The sequence below is a fragment of the Ranitomeya imitator genome, chromosome 9 (assembly GCF_032444005.1).
Source record: "Ranitomeya imitator isolate aRanImi1 chromosome 9, aRanImi1.pri, whole genome shotgun sequence".
In the NCBI taxonomy this organism is placed as follows: Eukaryota; Metazoa; Chordata; class Amphibia; order Anura; family Dendrobatidae; genus Ranitomeya; species Ranitomeya imitator.
The window spans coordinates 100,166,843-100,188,701 of NC_091290.1; the positions used below are offsets into that span (position 1 = coordinate 100,166,843).

Below are 21,859 nucleotides of genomic sequence, written 5' to 3' on the forward strand. Positions count from 1 at the left end.
CCGTAATAGAAAAAAACACAATACTAATATCACCATAACTCCCATTATACACAGGAGATCTGTCCTTAGGGTACGTTCACATTAGTGTTTTGCGTGTTTGCGTCGGGCGACGCATGCGTCCCTATATTTAACATGGGGGACGCATGGACATGCGTTGTGCTGCGTTGTGCGACGCATGCGTTTTTCATTTGCATTTTTCTTGCGTCCAAATTTTGGCAAAAAAGGACGCATGCGTTGCAAAACGCAGCGTTTTTGCGTTCGTTTTGGTGCGTTATTTGCGTTGTCGCCGACGCAGCGGCGCACAACGCAAATGTGAACGTAGCCTTAGTATGCAATGTCTGTGTACAGGTAATACAGTGATCACTGGTGACATATACTGTATACAGCGGTCCTGTGTACAGTGTCAGTGTACAGGTAACACACTGACTCACCAGTGATGTCTCTAGGTGAAGTCCTTCATCTTTGCTTTTCATCTTCATCCAGCACAGACCTCCATCACTTCTTCCAGCCTGGGCTTGTCTCTGCAGGAAATAAGTTATATAGAGCTCCGCTTGCAGAACACATTACTTATTTTTTTCTAAAATTCTAAACTAGACCAGATGAAGAAAAAAAGGCAACAGTGTTGCTCTGCCCAGTAACTGGACCGCCTCCCCCATTTAAAACACTATGCTCAAAAAATAAAATAAATACCTCAATGCAGTAATATCCCCCATCCTGGCCTCTGTGTGTCTCATTCCTGGCTCCAGCCATATGTTCTCCCATCCTGCCCCATGATCCTGCACCATGTGTCTCCATCCTGCCCCATGATCTTGCATCATCTGTCTCCATCTTGCCCCATATTCCTGCCTCATCTGTCTCCATCCTTCCCTATATTCCTGCCCGATCTGTCTTGATCCTGCAACATGTCTCCAATTCTGCCCCCTTGTCTCCAAACCAGCCCGTGTCTCGATTCTGCCCCTTGTCTCCCATCCCAGTTACATGGTCAATGTGTCTCCATCCTGCTGGTGAAACATATATATATATTTTTTTATTGAAAGCAACTTTCTTCTTACCTTGCCACGCTCCTGCAGCGATGATGATCCCTCCAGCTGCCTCAAGCGCGCACTCACTGGTGACGTGAGCTGCCAGCCTCCGATTGACTGGTGGCTTTAGCTATTGCCGTGTGGGCCCAAGCCCACATGGCAATAGAGTAAGTTAACCTGCGTCTCGGACACAAGTTCAGTTACTGCACGGAGCACAAGGCTGCCGCTCAGGCCCCCCTCTGCTGATTGGGCCCCATACGCCAGTCAGGGCAGTAATGTCCTGATGGCAGCCCTGGTGGCGCAGGTCACTGTGTGAAGCCGCAGTAACCAAAGTCTTGCGAGATTTGTGAAGTGTCACAAAACTTTGTGCGGTTTCAATAAAGCACAGTGACCCGCGCCACTGTGCAGGCGTGAATGCAGTCACCGATTGACATACATACACAGGAGGGACGGCATATTACAGGCGGTGGGGCGGCTCCCTGGGGACTTAACACAGTCTTCTTTCCGGTGACCGTCGGTGAGCCACAAGTTGAGGACCCCTGCTGTAAGAAGTCCCGATTTGCACAACATTTGGCTGAATTACACCAAGCATGGCATTATTGCCAGTAGCCTTTACTTTTGCAAAAGTGTAGGGACATTTTGGTAAAACTAGGAAACATATACTATTTCCACGATTACAAATTATCCAAGTTTTCAGTCTCAACTGCAGAAGACAGAAATCTGCCGGTTTAAGGGCATTTCTATGGGTTTCTCATTTCCACCCAGGTGAGCGGCACTGATGACGTCAGGGAATGTGATAGGAGACATGGGCACAGGATAGCTACATGATGCCTCACGCCCATTCTCATGTCCTGGTTGGTTCGTGCAGACATGTTGGCAAGGCGGCACACAGCCTGTTGAAGAAGTAAGTGGTGTTGAAAACCTAAGTCAATAGCTTCTTTAATGGCTCCTATAAAGCCAGCCATAAAGTCAGTGTGAAAATAATCTTCATAGGATTGTCCCACAATAACTTAAACAGTGTAAGGATATGCACAAAGAATCTCAATATTAGGGATCCAACTCTTGGGACCCCCGCCAATCCAGAGAATGGGGCGATGGTGAGGCATGCCCACCATTACTACATTGTGCGTGACCATCTCTGGCAGTACCATGGATAATTAATCATTGCTAACCCCTTTAAAGCTAATTTCTCACAAATTAATTTATAAAATCTGTATAATGGGATGTCTTGTAGGGAACAAAACGCATAAAATCACATTTGTGAGATACAATAGGAATAATAAATAACAGAAGTTACATGGCATTGTCTAGAGGAAAATGTGGAATGCAGAACCTTATAAACAGATGTGGAACCGCCATGTTTCTGTAGAACCAGCATGAGACCCTATATTAATTCCCCAGGTCATAATGAGTAACACTATGGTGCAATTACCAGTTATACAACAATTATTTATTAACATAAAATCCACATTTACAGGCAGTTTTATAGGTGAGAAATATACATGTTTAATCAGGTGAACGATCCACACAGAAGCCCTTACCATTGTGATCACTGGGTCCATAACACTTAACAGTGAGAGCAACCATTCTAATGTAACAAGGCTGGAGACATTATGTGACAAGAGAAAATTGGGGACCCAGCTAGTAAGAACAGAGAAAGTCAACCAGTTATTTCAAAGTTAATGGACAAAAAGGAAAGTTCAGCCTGGTAATCTCGCCCTTAAAACAGAACATTGGCGTTGTACCGCAGAGAGATGCCCTCCATAATGTCGTATTCCCCGTTAGTCAGAATGCTCGTTGGCGGCATATTCACAGTCTCTCGATCTCAAACGGTAGTCATCCCATGCATGGCCTCGGCCGTGCCCGGAGTCCTCATCACTGTCTTCATAGTACCCTGAGGATAGAGAATTGTATGGTTGAATTACCTGGCCCCACGGTCACTATTGTCACCCAAAATTGTATTTTTATTATTATGGACTCAAATCACATGCACCAGACTGAAGGCAGGCAGAAAAACAGCTTGTTGGCGTCACCGCAATGATATTGTGAAAGTCAGGCTTCCTGTAGTTTTGCTAGTCTCCTGCTAAGTGATTTTATCATTAGAGGACGTGTAAACCTGCTGCCATGCAGCCCTCCATATCAATGGGCTCGGCCTAACCAGGTCCACACCACTGATTGGCAGCTTGGAGTACACTGTGCATAGGCAGCAAGATGCCAGTGATGTGGGCGGGGTTATACAGAGCACAGCATTCAGGAAACTGGAAGATCTGAGAAAACATGGATTTTTATCAAAACTGCAGTAAGCAGCCCAGTAGTGACACATTGCTGGAATCGGGGGTCTTTGCCTGCTCACAGGTGGGGAAGCAGAAACCTGGTAACACATTCCCTTTAGCGCATTACCTGCTTGTCTTCTAATGTTTAAACGTACAGCCCCGTCCAGCAATCGGGTGGTGAGCAGAGCTGATGATGTCTCAAGGCTGTATGCATAGCCGGGAGGTGCAGATTGTATTCTGGGGGGCACTTACTGACCGGACATCATCCGATGTGAAAACGAGCAGCACAGGCAGCTCTAACGTGCTTTTGGTCGCCATTTAGTAGGTGTAGTTTTATTTAATTTTGCATATAATCTACAAACATGGCTATGGGCAATAGAAGCCCATATAGAAAATGTCAGATAATGAACAAGTGTCTAGTCTAGGGTTATGTAGCAAAATCCCCACTCAGGTGGAATTTTTAGGACTTGCTTGAGAATGCACCCCCATTAATTATTGTAGTGCCACGACGTAGCACCGGTAGACCCTCGGCCTCTCGCTGGCTGGAGCCACTGAGATTAGAGCATGTCATTAACCGTCCAATCTCTCATTGTGGAAAATTCTAATAAAAAGTTGCCAAAGTTAGAAAAAAAAAATGTGAATGGCCTTTTAGTCTTTGTTTCTGTGTGTGTATATACTGTGGCTTGTATTCACCCCAATGCCTTTTTATCTATCTTGTTACATTACAACCAGGGTTTAAATAGGTTTCTAATCTGATTTGTGTGTGATGCATCAGCACTAAATTAAAGTGAAAAAGATATAGGCAAATTAAATTTATGGGATCATATTAGTAAAAATTGGCAAGTGCATATGTACTCCCCTTTTGCTATGAAACCCCTCAAATTTGCTAGCACAAGCAATTACCTTCATAAGTCCCATGCTTGGTGAAAAGAAGTCCACCTGTGTGCAATCTAAGTGTCACATGTCTGTAAGTATATACACTTTACCCTTTCTGAAAAGCCACAGAGGCTACAACACCATTAAGCAAGAGGCGCCACTAACCAAACACCATGAAAACCAAGGAGATCTCCAAACACGTCAGGGACAAAGTTGCCAAAAGACATGCTGGAGACTCCCCAAATGTATGAAGGAGGGTGCTGTGGTCAGGCTAGACTAAAATTAGGGCCACTAATGTAAACGCTGTCTGGTGCAAAACCAACACAGCTCATCACCCCAAGAACACCATCCCCACAGTAAAACCTGGTGGTGCAATATGCTTTGGGGATATTTTCAGGGATATGGTCCGAGTTGAGGAAAAGATGGATGGTGTGAATTCCAGGGATATTCTTGAGCAAAACCAGTTTCAGTCTTGTCAGTGATGTGAGACTGGGACGGAGGTTCACCTTCCACCAAGGCAATGACCCAAAGCATACTGCTGACGCAACACTCTGGATGTTTAAGGGGAAACGTGTGAATGTGGCCTCGTTAAAGCCCAAACCTTAATCCAATGGAGAATCTGTGGTCAGACTTTAAGCTTGCTGTTCGACCAGAGGTAACCATCTAACTTGAAGGAGTTGGAGCAGTTTTGCCTTGAGGAATGGGCACAAATCCCAGTGGCAAAATGTGAAAAGCTCAGAGACTTATCCAAAGCGACTTGTAGCTGTAATTGCAGCAAAGGAGGCTCCACAAACTACTTGAATAGTTATGCACACTGAAGTTTTCAGACATTTTGTCCTATGTGTTTGCTTCATAATAAAAGGAAAAACAAATGATCACAGTTGTAGGAATGTTCTTTACATAAACGAATGCAAACCCTCAAAAAAAAAAAAAAGTGAAATTCCAGTTTGTTAGTTAGCAAAACACAAAAAATGCCAAGGGGGTGAATGATTTCACAAACTGATGTACATACAGCCCAGGCAAACATTAAGAGACCACTGCAACATGTTCAGTTTGCCTGATTTTTCTCTTTATAGAATAAAAGAACAATTTACATTTTACTCAAAAATATACCTATAAACTACTGACAACATGTCTCCGAATTTACACGCTGTAAATTTTGTATTTATTTTCTGAAAATGAGAAATGGTCAAAATAACCAAAATAGCAAAAAAATGCATTGCTTGCAGACCTCAAATAATGCAAAAAAACAAGTTCATAATCATGTAGAAACAACAATACTAATGTTTTAACTCAGGAAGAGTTCAGAAATCAATATTTGGTGGAATAACCATGAATTTTAATCACAGCTTCCATGCGACTTGGCATGCTTTACACCAGTCTTTCACACTGCTTTGGGGTAACCTTATGCCACTCCTGGTACAAAAATGTAAGCCGTTTGATGGCTTGTGACTATCCATCTTTGTCTTGATTACATTCCAGAGCTTTTCAATGGGGTTCAGGTCTGGAGATTGGGCTGCCCATGACATGGATTTATGTGGTGGTCCTTCATCCACACCTTGATTGACCTAGCTGTGTGGCATGGCGCATTGTCCTGCTGGAAAACCAGTCCTCAGAGTTGGGGAACATTGCCTGAGCAGAAGGAATCAACCATTTTTCCAGGATAACTTTGCGGCTTGATTCATACGTCCTTCGCAAAGATTAACCTGCCCAATTTCAGCCTTGCTGAAGCATACACATACCAACTTATGTTCCGGTTCATTTCTTTGGTTTTGTTTCTATATATTCCAAATGAAGCAATCGTGGCAGAATAGATTATAGCAAGCGTCTCTGGTGTGGAGCAGAGTAGGCTAACCCTTCCTAAGATTCTTTGTAGTAATGACAGCAGTAGAACATTGGGGGAAGGGTGCAGCGTGAACCATTATGTAAGAAGGATTAGGCTATGGGCAATTGCCACACAATATGCCAGACGTATGGCTTTTACATTTAGGACAGTGAGCTTTTTGGGCCGCCAAAGACTAAATACATATTGGTCTATGTTTCTTTGATCTATGTTTTTCTCTCAGTGTGAAATCACAACATAATGAAATAACAATGTCCTCCAACCCTGTACAATTTCCCCTTCGGTTGTCTGGTAAAAGCATCAAAAAACTTCTGGTGGGACCAAAAAAAAAAGTGTTCACCTCGGTACAAGACAACACTATCAGAGCAGTTAGGCAGTACATCCCGACGTGGATATGAGTGCTTGGCGACCCCTCGAAGGGTTGTTCTACCCCCCGCTTGCTCTAGTTTGACACCTCTAGTATGATCTTTAGTTCGGAGCTCGTCCTTGGCCTTTCTCCGCAGGTTGGACTCATGTAATAGACATGGGGGTAGACAGAGATTAAACAGTTCGTAGCTAAAAGCGTCAGACCCCTTGGCGTTTCTGGTATGTGCTCAGAGCTTTGCTATTTAGTTCTCCATGGGTTTACAGAAATGAGTTCGTTTGGAGAATGTACACAACCAACAAACATGGCAAGGGGATTAAAGAGCACCTGCACCATAGTCTGCAGTCAGAGGACCCTCCCAAATCATGAACCTGTGATATCCCCGATCCCTTCTAGAGACAGGCCTGCGAGGACGTGGGAGTGAATAGAATCAGTGTGGCAGTGTCCTTGGCCTCTAAATCCTCACAGTCACATCCTCCTCTCCATAGAGGATACAGCAAGTATTAGTCTCCTGTCCTATCTTCTATCTGTTGCTGCATTCCAGAGAAATCAGACTTTCAGTTCATATTTAAATAAGGCATTAAGTGCTCCCGGTGTGACAAAGCACTTCCAAGAGTCTGCCTCCCAAGGTTGTATCCTCACCCAGCACCAGCTTCCATGGACTGGGTACAATCAATCAAGCTAGGGAGGCTGGAGCTTGGAGAAACAACCTGGGAGAGGAAGTGGCTCCAGAGCTGTCACACCCACAGCACGCAATATGAACATGAATGAAACCGCTAATTTCTCTGCAATGCAGCAACAGATAAACGATATAAAGGTGTTCATTTACATTTCAAAGACCTTTATGCTCATGTGTGCAGGTTTAATGGGGATGATCTTACTCCACAAATTTCCTTTGTGTGTGGCCTTACCCAGGGGGGCACTGCCCAGATCTCCTCCTATCAACCAGTTATCTGGCAACCCTTGTCCCCTATGAACTTATTGATACAAATGCAGAAAAGAAAAGTGATTCAGGACGAGCGAAGCTCAGCAGAAACACCACACCGTTTAACATTTTTTCTATTCCCTCTGAAGACGCTGCCCAGGTGTCCCCACATGGTCTTTTATTTTGTATGACTTCATTAAGCTGTGAGAAAGCATACGTACAATAAAATGTAACTGGATGAATTTTTGGCTAAAAATAATTTTTGCAATTGGGTTTCATTGGAATGTTGCACCATTTTGCTTTAACAGGCTCTTTATTTATTTGCACATTGAATTTTGATGTGGTCTGTGATCATAAATCAGTTGAGAAGAGCTCAGAAAAAAAGATCTAGAAATTCTGCAATTGGAATGGCATAACGAGCTCTCTGATGGTTTCTCAGTTAGGTTCTACGGACAGCAATAGCCAATGCCACTCATTAGCTATATAAGGCAAACTGTGCTAAATCATTGATGACGCCCAATTAAATGCATGTACTTTTGGCTAATAATCATTTTTGGAGGAAAAAAAAAAAGCCCCCAAAGCTGAACCCCCTTTAAGAATGGGTGTACCCAGAGTACACCAGTTGTAACAATATTTATGACCTCGGAATGAACCTTTAATGCTGCATACCAGGAGTCTACAGGGGGCAGACACCAGTGCTCTGTAAGTCAGGATGTAATCTAAATATAATAGGTCACATTGTGTTCCTGCACAGCAGCTGCTCAGTGCGGAGTAAGCGATATTAACCCCTGCACGCCATCAGACCACCAGGAATACAAAATATTATTTTCCTGTAGTGCATCTTATATCTTATAGTACAAAACATAGGATATCACAACATTTTCATATATGCACATTTATACAAAAAAATGGTTAAAAAAAAAAGTTTGGAGAAATAGTCTGTAATGGAGAATACTCCCAAATACAGAAAACAACAAGTAAACCAACACTTTCCGATGCTCTACTTTCATTACAGGTGATTACTACTGTCGCAGTTGTGTCAGATGCTGCAGACAGTCGCTCTACATCTGGCTGCAGAAGGTCTCTGCGTTTGGCTTCGCAGACACCTTCTTAATCCTTCTGACCTTTGGACCCAGTGGCAACCTCCCTTCAGCTCTAATTGACACATGGAACTGGGTGTTTATAAACTCCCAAGCTGCTTCAGGAGTCACCAGTGATAATCATGTTTTCCCATTGTGAAGGCTTGGAGATATAGCAGCAGCACTGTTCCCCCCTTCCCTATTCAGGGCCTAGGTTCCTGCTCGGCGATTGGCGTGGAACCAATATAGGGACGGTAGGGGAGGCAGGGTTCTATTAGATCTACCTTGGGGTCTCCACTCCCCCTTTCCCTAGCATTTGTGCTTACTTCCCCTCATGCTGCACTTAGTCTTACCACACTGTGCGTGTGCATGACAACTACTCTGCAGGATTTCTAGAACGTCTGATCCGGCTGTAGATTTACTTTCACTGTTCTCATTGTCAAACACGTCTGAGGTTTCCTAATTCCTAACCCAAGGTGGGTGTGTAACAATCAGGATGGCTTTGGCTGACTTACAATGTACGATGCCAGGCTGCCTACATGTTAGGGGAGGACACAGGCGCCTCCAGGTGAGGAGTCACACGTTAGAAAACAGGTTCTGTAATGGGCACAACAGATCTTGATTTCCAAGATCCTCCACACCCGAAATGTGCAAGACAAGTTCAGTTCAGTTAAGTTCAGCATCTCAGAAATTCAAAGACTGTCTTTTTTAATACCGCGATACATTGGATTTCATTTTTACATTCCTTTTTTCACAATATCGGAATCTCTAGAAATTACTTTTATATACTGGACATATTTATTTTCCGCAAATCGGTCCAGTAGTGTGTTTTTAGTTTGTAACTTTTCTAGCTTTTTATTTTACACTACACATAGAACCCCACATAAGGTCTTCAGAAACTTTTGGGGTATTTGAACATATCAATATATAATTTTTTATTGACAATTTCTCCTGTAACTGGGGCTGGAATATTTGCCCTAGTTAGTGGGGAATTTCAGCCTCGTGTCTGCCTAGCACAGCTGATTGTCTCCTAGGACCCAACAGCTCCTTCTCTCTCCCTAGCCCCAGTGATCTCATGATCAATGTATCAATAAATGTGATAAATCATGTTTCCCTTCTCCGTGGGGATTCTGGCTGTGCCTGACAGCTGGCTCTCTGCCCCTACAGCTGCACATTTGTGTAAGCGGATTACTCTGCACTGACACTCCATAATGTCACTGCAGAGTAAAGTGTGGACGACCTGAAGGTTTATGGTCTAGGAGCAGTTCAGAAGTAGTTCAATAAAAAAACAAAACAAAACATAATGTGGCATAAATTGCAGTGAGTGGTGCATACAAGGTATACCAGTTTACTCTGTCGCCTCATTGGGGGACACAGGACCATGGGTGTTATGCTGCTGTCCACTAGGAGGCGACACTATGCATAATCTGAAAAAGATTAACTGTGGCTCCTCCTCTGCAGTATACACCCCTGGACGGCGTCAGCCTTCTCCAGGTTTTGCTTAGTGTCGCATAGGAGGCACACCTAAAAAAATTTTTTGCTACGTTTTTTTCCGACGGGATCACAGATGAAGAAAAGTGGGTCTCCTGTGAGACTCCCAGCATGGCTCCTTCCTCGGCCCCCTATTACGGGGTGCCCGGCTGAAGTCGAGATGGCTATTCCCCATGTTGCTCCTTCCCCAGTCCCTCGGGTGCTGGATCGAAGTCGAGACCCGCCCCCCCCTTCTTCCCCAATTCCTTTTGGTTTCTTGGTTGAGGTCGAGGCGAGGATAAAGCCCCCTGAAGGTGACAGCAGCACCCTCCCTAATCCCCCTCTGGGGGCATTAGGTTGAGACGCCTCAGGTAAGGCCTGTACTGTCGGGGTCGGGGGGAGTGCAGGCAGGCATGGCACAATAGAGATACAGGGCTCCCTGCGCCCCTGTCTCTGCGGCAGCACCAGCTCTATACTGCCTCAGGGGGACACCTCACAGGGCCCCCCTTATGCTTATAGCCCCACCACTGTCCTGCTTTTAAATCCAGGGGAAGAGGGGGGGTGTCCGGTTCAGATCTGACCCCCTCCCAGACTTTCGCGCTGGCCTGGAGCCTTTCTGGGCATCAGGCATCTAATTTAGTCCACGGCTTTTGCCTAGCTGAAGCCGCCGCCTCCTCTCCGCCCCCCGGATGACAAGTATGACACTCTACAGTGTCATAGTGGGGGCGGATCGAGACAGAAAGGGCGCGTTTTTACACAGCTTTGCCGCCTTTTTTCTCAGCTCTCCGCCCCCTTCCTCTTCTCGGTGGCCATTTCTACTGCAGCAAGGATTATCCCTTCATCTCCTGGTCAGCAGGACCAGGCCAGCCAGTCTCCGGGGGGCACAGGACTGTGGATCTTCGGCGCTGGACCTAGGGGCAAACTGCTGGGGTAAGATCACAGCTGGGTTGTTTTACTCGGCTGTGAATCCATATTCCCTATAAGGCTCCCCTATAGGTTCCTCAGCATAGCTACCCCTGTAAGGTCCTCTGCATAGCCAGCCCTTCTGCACTCTGTGCACTATGCCGGGCTCAAGGTCTAAGAGAACCAGGCAGGACTGCTATTCTGCACAGCCTGCAGGACCGCTCTTCCCAGTGGCAGTACATACTCGCACTGCCAGGACTGCACTCAGAGCCCCAAGAAGCCCCTGTCAATGCTTCGGTGTCTAATGCCACGCCGGAATGGGTCACTCAGATGTCGCAATCTATGACGCAATCTATAGATAACCTAACCTCCACATTGCTTCAGGCTCTGCAGAGTCATGCCGGGGCTATGACCGTTACCCAGCAAATGGAGAGCTTCACTCAAGGACAGGACGACCCTGGCACATCCACGTCTAGGTCAGGACGCAAGCGGACCCATAGGTCAAGTCCATCTGCGTCATCCCATAGTACACGGTCATCCCCTTCTAAGGAGAGACACCGTAGTTCCAGGTCATCTAGACCGTCCCCTTCCAGGGGCAGACAATGCAGATCTCCACAATCCCCGACCAGAGAAGGCCTCCGCCCCAGCTCATCTAGCAGGGGACGCCTCAGTGATGCACGGGATTCGGAAGGCATCTGTGCCTCCGACAAGGAAAACGGAGGGGTCCCTGATCCCAATCCCCCCCAACAATACAGCCTTAGTTGAGGACATCCATCGGGTGCTGGACATTTCTGATCCGCCACCAGATGCCCCAGAACACAAGATTTCCTTTGAAGGACCTCTGAAGCCGCCTAAGGTTTTCTCAAACCACCCAGAGTTTAAGGCGATCCTTAAAAAGCAGCTCTCACAGCCTGAGAAAAAATTCGCTAATCGCTAATATCTGGAGGCGAGGTACCCCTTCCTGCAGAAGGATACCAAGGGATGGACAGACCCATCCAAAGTGGACCCCCCAGTCTCTAGACTAGCAGCACAGACCCTCCTTTCAATGCCAGATAGCTCAATCCTTAGGGACGCAGCAGACCGGCAGGTAGAACGCATGGCTCGTTTAATTTTCGAGGCTGCAGGGGCATCCCTGGCTCCTGCGTTCGCATCAGTTTGGGCTGCCAAGGCCATTCTGGCCTGGGCCAAAAATTTACAAGCTGGCCTCCAAGCATCCGCTCCTGAGCTGTTGGACCAAGCGGTTCAAATAGTCATAGCAGATTACATGCTTCATGCAGCTCTGGATTCAGCAAGGGGGTAGCGGGGATAGCATCAAACGCCATCACAATTCGGCATATCCTCTGGCTGTGGGAATGGACAGCGGACACAGCCTCAAAGAAGTCCCTCACGCACCTCCCCTACCTCAGTGGGCGACTTCAGTGAACAGTTGGACACGATGATATCCAACGCCACCGGGGGCAAGAGTACCTCTCTTCCCCAACTGAAACCTAAAACGCACTTACAAGAAGCATAACCAAACTCGATTCCGATAATTTCGGAACGCCTCGGGCTGGTCGGTCTCGCGTCAAGCACAAAATCGTAACCGTTCCCCACGAGGGGCAACTCTTGATCGACGCAGAGGTCGGACAAGACCTGGCAGTCAAAAGCAGGCCAGTCTAAGCCCAGAGGAGGAAAATCTCAGATTTTCTCCTCATCATGACACACGGACTCCAGAAGACACCACACCCGTAGGCGGCTCTTTCATCAAGTCTGGCTCCCTATTATAGAAGACAGGTGGGTCAGGGAACTAGTCTCTTCCGGATACAAGATAGAGTTCAACTCCAACCCACCGGACCGATTCTTCCTCTCTGTCCCCCCAAGCCAAGGCTCATGCCTTCCGACAAGCAGTCTCCTTGCTTTTTCAGGCAGGAGTCATAGTACTGGTCCCCACGGCCGAGCGCTTCCAAGGGTTCTACTCCAATCTATTCGTAGTCCCCAAGAAAGGCGGCAGCGTGCGGCCCATACTGGACCTAAAACAACTCAACAAATATGTACGGGTCCGTCACTTCCGCATGGAGTCCCTTCGGTCCATCATTGCGTACATGGAGAAGGGAGAATATCTCGCCTCCATAGACATACAAGACGCATACCTGCTTATATCAATTGCACCTGCCCATCAGAGGTTTCTCAGGTTCGCAATCGACCAGGACCACTACCAGTTCGTGGCTCTCCCGTTCGGACTTGCCACGGCTCCCAGAGTGTTTACCAAAGTCATGGCAGCCACCATGGACGTCCTGCACTCCAGAGGCATAGTAGTCGTTCCATACTTGGACGATCTACTCATCAAGGCTCCCACCTTCAAGGACTGCGAGCTCAGCGTCTCAATCACAATCGACACTGAGTCGCATGGGCTGGTTAGTCAACCAACAAAAGTCATCACCAACCCCGAGTCAGTCTCTGACATTCCTGGGAATGCTATTCAACACCTACAGGGGTCTGGTGCTCCTTCCCCAGGACAAGGCACTGGCTCTCCGCCTAGGAGTTTGCACCCTCCTCCGCAAACCCCCTCGATCTCTCCGGTTTGCCATGAGAGTCCTCGGCAGGATGGGGGCAGCAATAGAAGCAGTCCCTTTTGCCCAGTTTCACCTCAGGCCTCTCCAACTAGCCATCCTCAAGTCCTGGGACAAGAACCCTTTCTCTCTCGACAGGGAGTTCTGGCTAACGTCGTCAACCAGGAGGTTCCTGCACTGGTGGCTCAAACCAACCTCACTAGCAAAGGGGAAATCCTTTCTCACAGGTCAATAGAAGGTTCTAACCACCGATGCGAGCCTGACGGGTTGGGGTGCAGTACATTTACACCACAGGGCAAGTGGTCCCCAGTGGAAGCGACCATGCCCATCAACATCCTGAAAATTCGTGCCATCACTTACTGGCAGCCTCTCACATCAGAATACAGTCGGACAATGCCACGGCTGTGGTATATGTGAATCACCGAGGGGGGACCCACAGTACCCGGGTGATGCGAGAAGTGTCACACATCCTCCACTGTGCGGAGGACACAGGGTCAGTTCTCTCGGCGGTCCAGATTCTGGGTGTGGACAACTGGGAAGCAGACTTCCTCAGCCGACAAGGAATAGACTCGGGAGAGTGGTCTCTCCATCCCGAAATTTTTCCCCAGATCTGCCATCGCTGGGGGATCCCAGATGTGGACCTAATGGCATCCCACTTCAATGCCAAGGTCTCCAACTTCATGGCCAGAGCACACGATCCACGGTCGCTCGGAGCAGACGCTCTGATTCAGGACTGGGCCCAGTTCCAGCTTCTGTACATTTTCCCACCTCTCCCCGATATCCAGAGTGGTGAGGAAGATCAAGCAAGAGGGAGTTCCAACCATCCTAATCGCACTGGACTGGCCCTGATGTACATGGTACGCTGACATCGTACAACTTACAGCAGACGCCCCCTGGCGCCTCCCCGCCCGCCCGGATCTTCTATCACAAGGCCCGTTCTACCACCAGAACTCATGGGCCCTCAATTTGACGGCGTGGCCCTTGAAACCTGGGTTCTAACCCAGGCAGGGCTATCGCCACGTCATTAGGACCATGATCAAGGCACGGAAGCCAGCCTCTGCCAAGATTTATTACCGAACCTGGAAAGCTTTCTTTACCTGGTGCGAATCTCGTGGCCAGACCCCATTCCCTTATTCCCTCCCCAAACTACTTGGTTTTCTCCAATCGGGTCTGGAGGCCAGGCTGTCCCTGGGCTCGCATAAGAGCCAGGTGTCAGCCCTTCAGTGCTTTTTTTCAAAGGTGCATTGCTACCAAGCCGCAAGTAAGGAATTTTCTTCAGGGGGTTTCCCGATTGGTTCCCCGATTGGTTCCCCCTACAGACGACCACTAGAAACGTGGAACCTCAACCTGGTCCTGACAACACTGCAGGAACCACCCTTTGAACCCCTTAAGGAGGTCCCGCTCTGCCTTCTCTCCCAGAAGGTGGTTTTCTTGGTGGCAATCACCTCTCTACGCAGGGTGTCTGAACTGACAGCACTCTCCTGCAGACGGCCCTTCCTGGCTTTTCACCAGGACAAGGTAGTTCTCCGTATGGTCCCATCCTTCCTTCCAAAGGTTGTGTCCAACTTCCACCTCAATGAGGAAATTTCACTGCCATCCCTTTGTCCGGTCCCGGTTCATAGAGTGGAGAAGGCTCTGCATACGCTTGACCTTATCAGGGCATTGCGTATATATGTGTCTAGGACTGCGTCCTTCCGGAGGTCTGATTCTCTTTTCCTTCTTCCGGAAGGCGGCCGCAAGGGTCTGCCAGCTTCCAAAGCTACCCTTGCCAGGTGGATCAAATCCACCATACAAGAGGCCTACCGCCTTAAGAATTCTCCTCTTCCAGCCGGTATTACGGCACACTCTGCACGGGCGGTAGGGGCCTCCTGGGCCATTCGGCACCAGGCTTCAGCACAACAAGTGTGTAAGGCGGCCACTCGGACTAGCCTACACACGTTTACTAAACACTACAGGGTTCATACCCAGTCATCCGCGGATGCGAGCCTGGGTAGATGTGCTCTGCAGGCGGCGGTGCTCCAAGTGTAGGGGCCTGTCTGCACAATATTCGTCCATTGCTTCCCACCCCGGGACTGGTTTGGGACGTCCCATGGTCCTGTGTCCCCCAATGAGGCGACAGAGTAAAGGAGATTTTTGTGAACTCACCGTAAAATCTCTTTCTCTTAGCCTCTAATTGGGGGACACAGCTTTCACCCTGTTGCCCTTTCCAGGCTGTTGTTACTGTTGAGTTCTCATTGTTTTCTTGAGCTCGTACATAGTTGCCTTCTTATTGGCATGGTTATGTTATTCATGTTACGTTTCTCCTACTGCTTTTGCACAAAACTGGTGAAGGCTGACGCCGTCCAGGGGTGTATATTGCAGAGGAGCCGCCACGGTTAATCTTTTTCAGATTATGCATAGTGTCGCCTCCTAGTGGACAGCAGGATAACACCCATGGTCCTGTGTCCCCCAATTAGAGGCTAAGAGAAAGATTTTATGGTGAGTACACAAAAATCTCCTTTTTTCTACACATCAGCAGGCGGGATTGGTCCAATATTCCTCCTCACGCTTGTGGATTGGTTCACTTACTTCTGCACCCTTCCCTATGGGCTCAATAAAAGACATGAACGATACAACCATTTGTGTGTTAGGCCGTAGTCACACTAGCATAGCATGGGCTGTGACCCTCATCTCCAGCTCTGCTTCGAGCGTGATGTGAGTGTCAGTGCTCTGTGTGAGAGAATGGCAGCACAGTTGCAGAGGAGACGGAGGAAGTAGTAGCACTGCACTCGGGAGATATCCTAGCGCAGCGCGACGTTTCACACGCACCCATAGACTTGTATGCTTATCTGCAATCAGATTCTTGGATGCAATCGCAGCATGCTGTAACTATATTCACATATATTCACATACCGAACTGTCATGAAAGTATAATGGCAAATGTGAGCTGCACCATAGAGTAAGGGCTTGTTTCCACTTGCGAGAAACACGTCCGTTTCTCGCATGTGAAAACCAAGCTCTGGTGCCACCACTCCAGAGCGGAGTGTGCGGCTCCATGTGTTGCTATGCAGTCGCACGCTTTGCTCTGGAGTGCCGGTGCCAGAGCTTGGTTTTCACATGCGAGACACGGACGTGTTTCTCGCAAGTGGAAACAAGCCCTAACGTTGGACCTAGTGCTATCTGATTTTTTTAAATCAAATTGCACTAGTCCGAATTCATCGCAAGTGTGAGCGAGCCCATATTAGTTTATTTAGATTCTGTTTGAGTAATATATATATGTATTTTTTTTCAGACCATGTTATTAGTAATGAAAGCAGACATAAGTAGTCCAAAAAGTTCCACTTACTTGTTTTGCCATTGCATATGTTGGGTTAATTGCATACCAAAAATGCCTTTACATGTGTTCATACGTCTATGTGTTGTGACAACACTGTGGTGTTAAGTTTTGCATGGCAATCAGAAATTCTGAAAGTTTGTGAACTCAATGTCCTGCGTTCTGTAACAATGCAGTGCAGCTAACAAGCCAGCAATGTGCCCTCTGCCGCCACCACCACCATTATTAGGTGTTCATGTAGGGCGCCATCTATTGGACAACTTAGAATTTGCAGGGGTTTCCAAATAAGAATACGACCTTATTAAGTAGAGTTCTCACGCTGCAGATTTTGCTGCAGAAATTAGATTCAGTTCCATTTATCTGAATGGGGCTTTGATGAATAAAATGCAGGACACTCCGTAGTCTAGTCTGCCATGTGTGAACATACCCTATACTACATCTACTAGGGCTTTACTAGCTATGTGTAGCTATAGGGGCCAAGAAGGGCATGGTTACATCATATGGACGACCTGTGCCCACGGCTGTCCCACCGCCATATCTCACACGAATGATGTACACAATACAGAGTTTGTGCATTCTGAGGTTTCGATAGTTTGCATGAAGCATCCTAAAGAAAAGGAGACGTCCTAATAACATATTGTGGGGTCACTAGTCCATAAAGCTGCTCTATGGATCAGTAACTTATTACAGGTGAAATTACCCCGGTATCTCTCCTCCCGATCACTGCTCTCCTCGTCTTCTTCATCGGGGTAATCATTCCTCCAGTTGTTTTCTTCATTCTCATCATCCTCATCTTCATACACTTCATCCGGCTCATCATCTTCCAGCATCTGCGCAAGCAAAGTGGGAGGGAAAAATACAGGTCAGAATAATAATAATATAAAAGAAAACTCGAGGGGATTATTCTGGTACTTGAGTATAATCCACGTGATATACTTAGGACAAATTCCCGGGATCTAGCCAGATTATGGGGCTGGGTCCTGCCTTGGTCCGAGCAGAAACCTCTCGCCAATCTTTTGTGTGGGGACTATCAAAAATGCTGATTCTTTAAAGGTTTAAAAAAGATCAAAATTATAGTAACACAAACAGAGCTCCCCCTGCTCTATACCATGGTGCCTGCAGATTGGACGGCATATTCAAGGTGACAGGTTCCCTTTAAGCGTCTGCCATTTTTATCGGTAACATTGAGATATAGGTTTTTGAACCGGACTGCAGTTTTTGAAGGCGGTGGAGAGTCCAAAAAAACTGAACTTCCGGCTTTTCTATCTATTCTATCCTTATACCGTATATTATTTCTAAACCCTCTTTTTCGGTGATTACTTTGTATCTCTGTTCATACTACACCCACACACACAAATGATACACCATTTGAAAGGTAAACTTGCCCCCTTCAGCAAGAAAATAGCCAAACAAACCACACATCCACGATGTGATCACAAAATACAGTTTAAACATTAATTTTCATAAACCTGCAGTAAGGAAAAATGACCTGCAGGTGGCACCACACTACCCCAAAGCACACTACCACAAAGCTACTTACAGACATCACAAACAAATCCTAACATTTGCCTTGGGGGGGGAGCCAAACAAACCTCACATTCACGATTTGATCAAAAAATACAGTTTAAATATTCATTTTCAGAAACCTGCAGAAAACAACAATAACCTGCAGGTGGCACCACAACCTCAAGACATTTTTTTAGCCTCCACTTATCAACCCAATTTATTGTATTACCAATCTACATATATAAATACCTCTCTGTGTTCATCATCTCATTAAACACATTAACATTTGACCAGCTTGATTTTCCTGAAATTGCCTGCAACTAATGTGCAAAAATTTCGCACGGGCCAACTAGTATTTTTTTTTTACACCATTTACTTTACAAGTTTAAATGATATATTCTGATGGACTGTAGTTTTACAGACACTGCGATATACACCGGACCTCTGACGAATATATACGTCACAGGACGTTAAGACAGAATTATTCAGAGAGCACACTGGTCGTCACTCAGTTTCCCCACAGACATTTGTATCTTTAGGGGAAGCTGTGAATAGGCTCTCCGTGCTCCTCTTACCAGCTCCTGCTCATATTGGTAAGGCTGGACAGAGAGGATGGCCTGGATCCAGTTATTCGGAGACGACTCCGCATAGTAAATGTCATACACAAACTCCTCTGGGTCCTCTCTGTGCTCCGAGCCGTGCCCTCCCGGAGACACGGCCAGACGCTCCCGAATCATCTTCATGGAATTACACACGATGGTTTCCGGGTCAGAGACCTACAGGAATAGAAAAAAAAGAGTGTTCTGATTCTGTGACTACAAAAAGGAAAAGGAGAGCAGCCCATGAGGCACCGCAGGTAGAGGAAGGAGCAGCAACAAAACCCATTTACTCTTCCCAACACCATCACTTTGTACATTTATTCTACCTGTTGTGCTAATTCCAATGATTCACAATACGTGTATGTAATTTATTACCCCAGGGCCAAGGGAGTATGGATGAAGGTAAAACGAGTTATCACCCATGATCACTGGGGGTCCGACTGCTGGGACCTGCACAAATCGGCAGAACAGGGAACCTTTTTTTTAGAATGGTGCTGCAGTGCACGTGCGACCACCACTCCATTCATTCCCTATGAGGCTGCCGAGTGCTGGGCTGGACTTCTTGCTATATCAAGAAAAACAACGTTGTCTTGTCATTACAAACGTGTCTGCTTATGTGCCCAACACTGCCACACCTGTCCACAGGTTGTATTTGGGACTGCAGCCCCGCTTTCTTCACTCCATTGGACCTGTGCTGTAATACCAGACACGACCCATGGACAAATGTGGCGCTGCTCAGGAAGCCGTCATGTTATAATACTCACCATTTCATTTGATTTGCCTCCTCTAATAGTATCTAGACTCTGGATCTACAAGTCCATAGGGATGAGACAATGCTGTGAAGGACTGGGGGAAATTACTGGGGGAAGGCAAGACGCCAAAGCAATGTTTTATTATTGGAAGACACATGTTGGGGATATAATCAGTGGTGGCTGTGAGCCGAGACCTGCGAAAATACCTGGAACCGATAGACTTCCAGATGATATTAATCCTGTTCACTCGTCATTTAAAGGCGCTGTCCAGGTCTGACATACTGATGACCTACCACTGATCATCTGGTGTCTGCCCAGCAACAGCCACATGCTCTGCACATTGGTAAAGTGTCGCTGCTGAGCACTGCAGTTTATCTCCCACTATGGTGGGGCAGATTTCAGTTGACTTGTGGGGAGCAGGATCCCACCAATCTCAGATTGATGACCTATCTCATCATCAATATGCAAGTCCTGGACAATCCCTTTAACTTCATGATGGATAGAGATGTGATATGGGGAATGGAGCGCATAGTGATGCCCATTGTGCGCCAACATATCCGACACATGATATCAGAAAGCGCCACCGTTCTCCCTCCTGCCCACACAAACCTTCAGATCGCCAGTTTCCTTCTCAGTTTCCTCCTGTTCTATATCAAAAACTTGGAAGGTCTCTTCATTTTTGCCCTTGGAGTCGGCTTCAGCTTTTTCGGAGGCTTCCGCTGTGTCTGGCACAGGTTTGTCCGCAGGGCTGGCAGGTTGGCTGTTGTCAGACTTGCCGTCTTCCTCCTCCTCACATTTTGGTCTAAGGCTGGAGACTAAGCGGTAGCGCCTCGCTTGGCGTTCAGCATCTCTACTGGCCCTCAAGTCTCTCTGGATCTGCTGTAAGTTCCCAATGGGGGGACGGTGGAGCCGAGTGTCGTGGTCTCGGGATATGGCTTCCTGCACGTACTTCTGGAGTGGTTCATTCTACCAAGGGCCAGAAAAACACAGGAGTGTGAAAGGAGAAGGTTCAGAAGGAAATACATGGCCTGATTCATCATCTGACTTTTTTTGGTCTGGTCTTACTCATTGATGCTTCTGTGCCACATCAATCAAAATGACCCATGTGGTTCAAGAATTTGGCGCTAAATAAAATACTTTTTACCTCTGTTTTTGACCCATTTTTTGCAAGTTTCAAAAAAAATGTGACAAAAATTGCACCAAAGATTCCGGAGGATCTTTCTGAAAAGTCACAAGTGATGAATCAGGCAAAAAGTACCAAAACATCAACAGTCAATGAAGAAGCAGAAAACTCCTTTTAGTAAGTGGCACCGCACGAGAGGGGCAGGCAGGGTGGCAGATCGGACGCTCACATACGATTAGAGTGTCCAAGGGTTAATACCGGACAAAGATAAGGCTCCATTATTGGGGAACTGTTGGGTCCAGAACACCTTACATACGGGATAGATGGGAGTATTAGCAATTATTTAACCAGATAACGACCAAGCGACAAGTTTAGAGCGCCATCTAGTGTGCAGAGTACGCCTTGCACACAGGTGTCAGCAGATCTGTAATTATAGGGGGCTCCTATGGAAGCCCAAGATACACAAGAAAAAAAAACATTCACCTGAGATATTTGATTTCTGGAGACAATCATTTAAATATTAAAATGTAGAAAACATCTACAAAAATAAAAACTTTGCATGACAAAAAACCTACGCACATCAGGTATCCGCACAGCGGTAACAGCGCGGAGGATTCATCCAGCGCCAAAAGATGCATTTATTACTATTTAGGTCGCAAAGAAAAATCCTCTGCAATGAAGAGATTATGGCCGCGGTCACACCTTCAGGATTTGTAACCAGGAGAGGAACAATCAGAGGGTTATCATCCACTCCTGTGTACGGCTACAAATACGGAGGTGAAATACTGACCGTGTGCACGTGACCTAAGCAGATATTTCTGTTGGAAAGACAAGAAGCAAAAAAAAGGGTTAATGAAGGGATTTGCAACCTCCAGGTTTTGTGGAACTACAACTCCCAGCAGGGGCCAGAGTGTATACAATGCTTCTCTCTGCTGCAGGCCCGCGCGGCATGCTGGGAGTTGTAGTTCCCGTGCAGTAGCTCACCTACCTGGGAGCTGACAGTCGCCGCTAGCTTGAACACCTGTGTGCGGACCGCTGCGGCCTCGGCGCCCTCCTTCTCCTTACTGTCCTCCTTCTCCTCACTGTCCTCCTCCTCGGCCCGCGGCCTCTTGCACTGGATGATGAGCGCCCCCGCCGGCTCTGCCCCCCGCTTACGCTTCACGCGGAGCACCGCAGCCTCCATGGTCCGACACTACCTGTCGCACAGGAGGCGTCACTCTCCCCCGGCCATGTCGTCGTGCAGCGGGCGCCGCCATGTTTTC

The 21,859-nt window shown here is 47.1% G+C and overlaps 2 protein-coding genes across 2 annotated transcripts in view; one reads left to right on the forward strand and one right to left on the reverse strand.

Annotated features, from left to right (window-relative positions):
- Positions 1 to 2,450: 2,450 nt before the first annotated feature.
- Positions 2,451 to 21,851, reverse strand: SLC7A6OS (solute carrier family 7 member 6 opposite strand). The gene is made up of 5 exons (XM_069740323.1): positions 21,586 to 21,851; positions 20,084 to 20,440; positions 18,699 to 18,899; positions 17,318 to 17,447; positions 2,451 to 2,916 (listed from the first exon to the last, which is right to left on the reverse strand). Exons 1-5 carry the CDS (start codon positions 21,778 to 21,780, stop codon positions 2,804 to 2,806), a joined length of 996 nt encoding a protein of 331 aa, XP_069596424.1. The 5' UTR covers positions 21,781 to 21,851; the 3' UTR covers positions 2,451 to 2,803.
- PRMT7 (protein arginine methyltransferase 7) overlaps positions 10,111 to 21,859 on the forward strand; it is a 126,679-nt gene continuing 114,930 nt past the window's right edge. Inside the window, exon 1 of the mRNA XM_069740322.1 lies at positions 10,111 to 10,223. The gene's annotated coding sequence lies outside the window, so the exon portion shown is untranslated. The remainder of the gene's footprint in view (positions 10,224 to 21,859) is intronic.

Coding starts and splice junctions, on each gene's coding strand:
- SLC7A6OS (XM_069740323.1), bottom strand. CDS start 21,780: ATGGAGGCTGCGGTGCTCCGCGTGAAGCGTAAGCGGGGGGCAGAGCCG. Junction 20,441..21,585: donor CGGCGACTGTCAGCTCCCAG/GTAGGTGAGCTA, acceptor GGCCCTTGGTAG/AATGAACCACTCCAGAAGTA. Junction 2,917..17,317: donor TCGGGAGGAGAGATACCGGG/GTAATTTCACCT, acceptor CTCTATCCTCAG/GGTACTATGAAGACAGTGAT.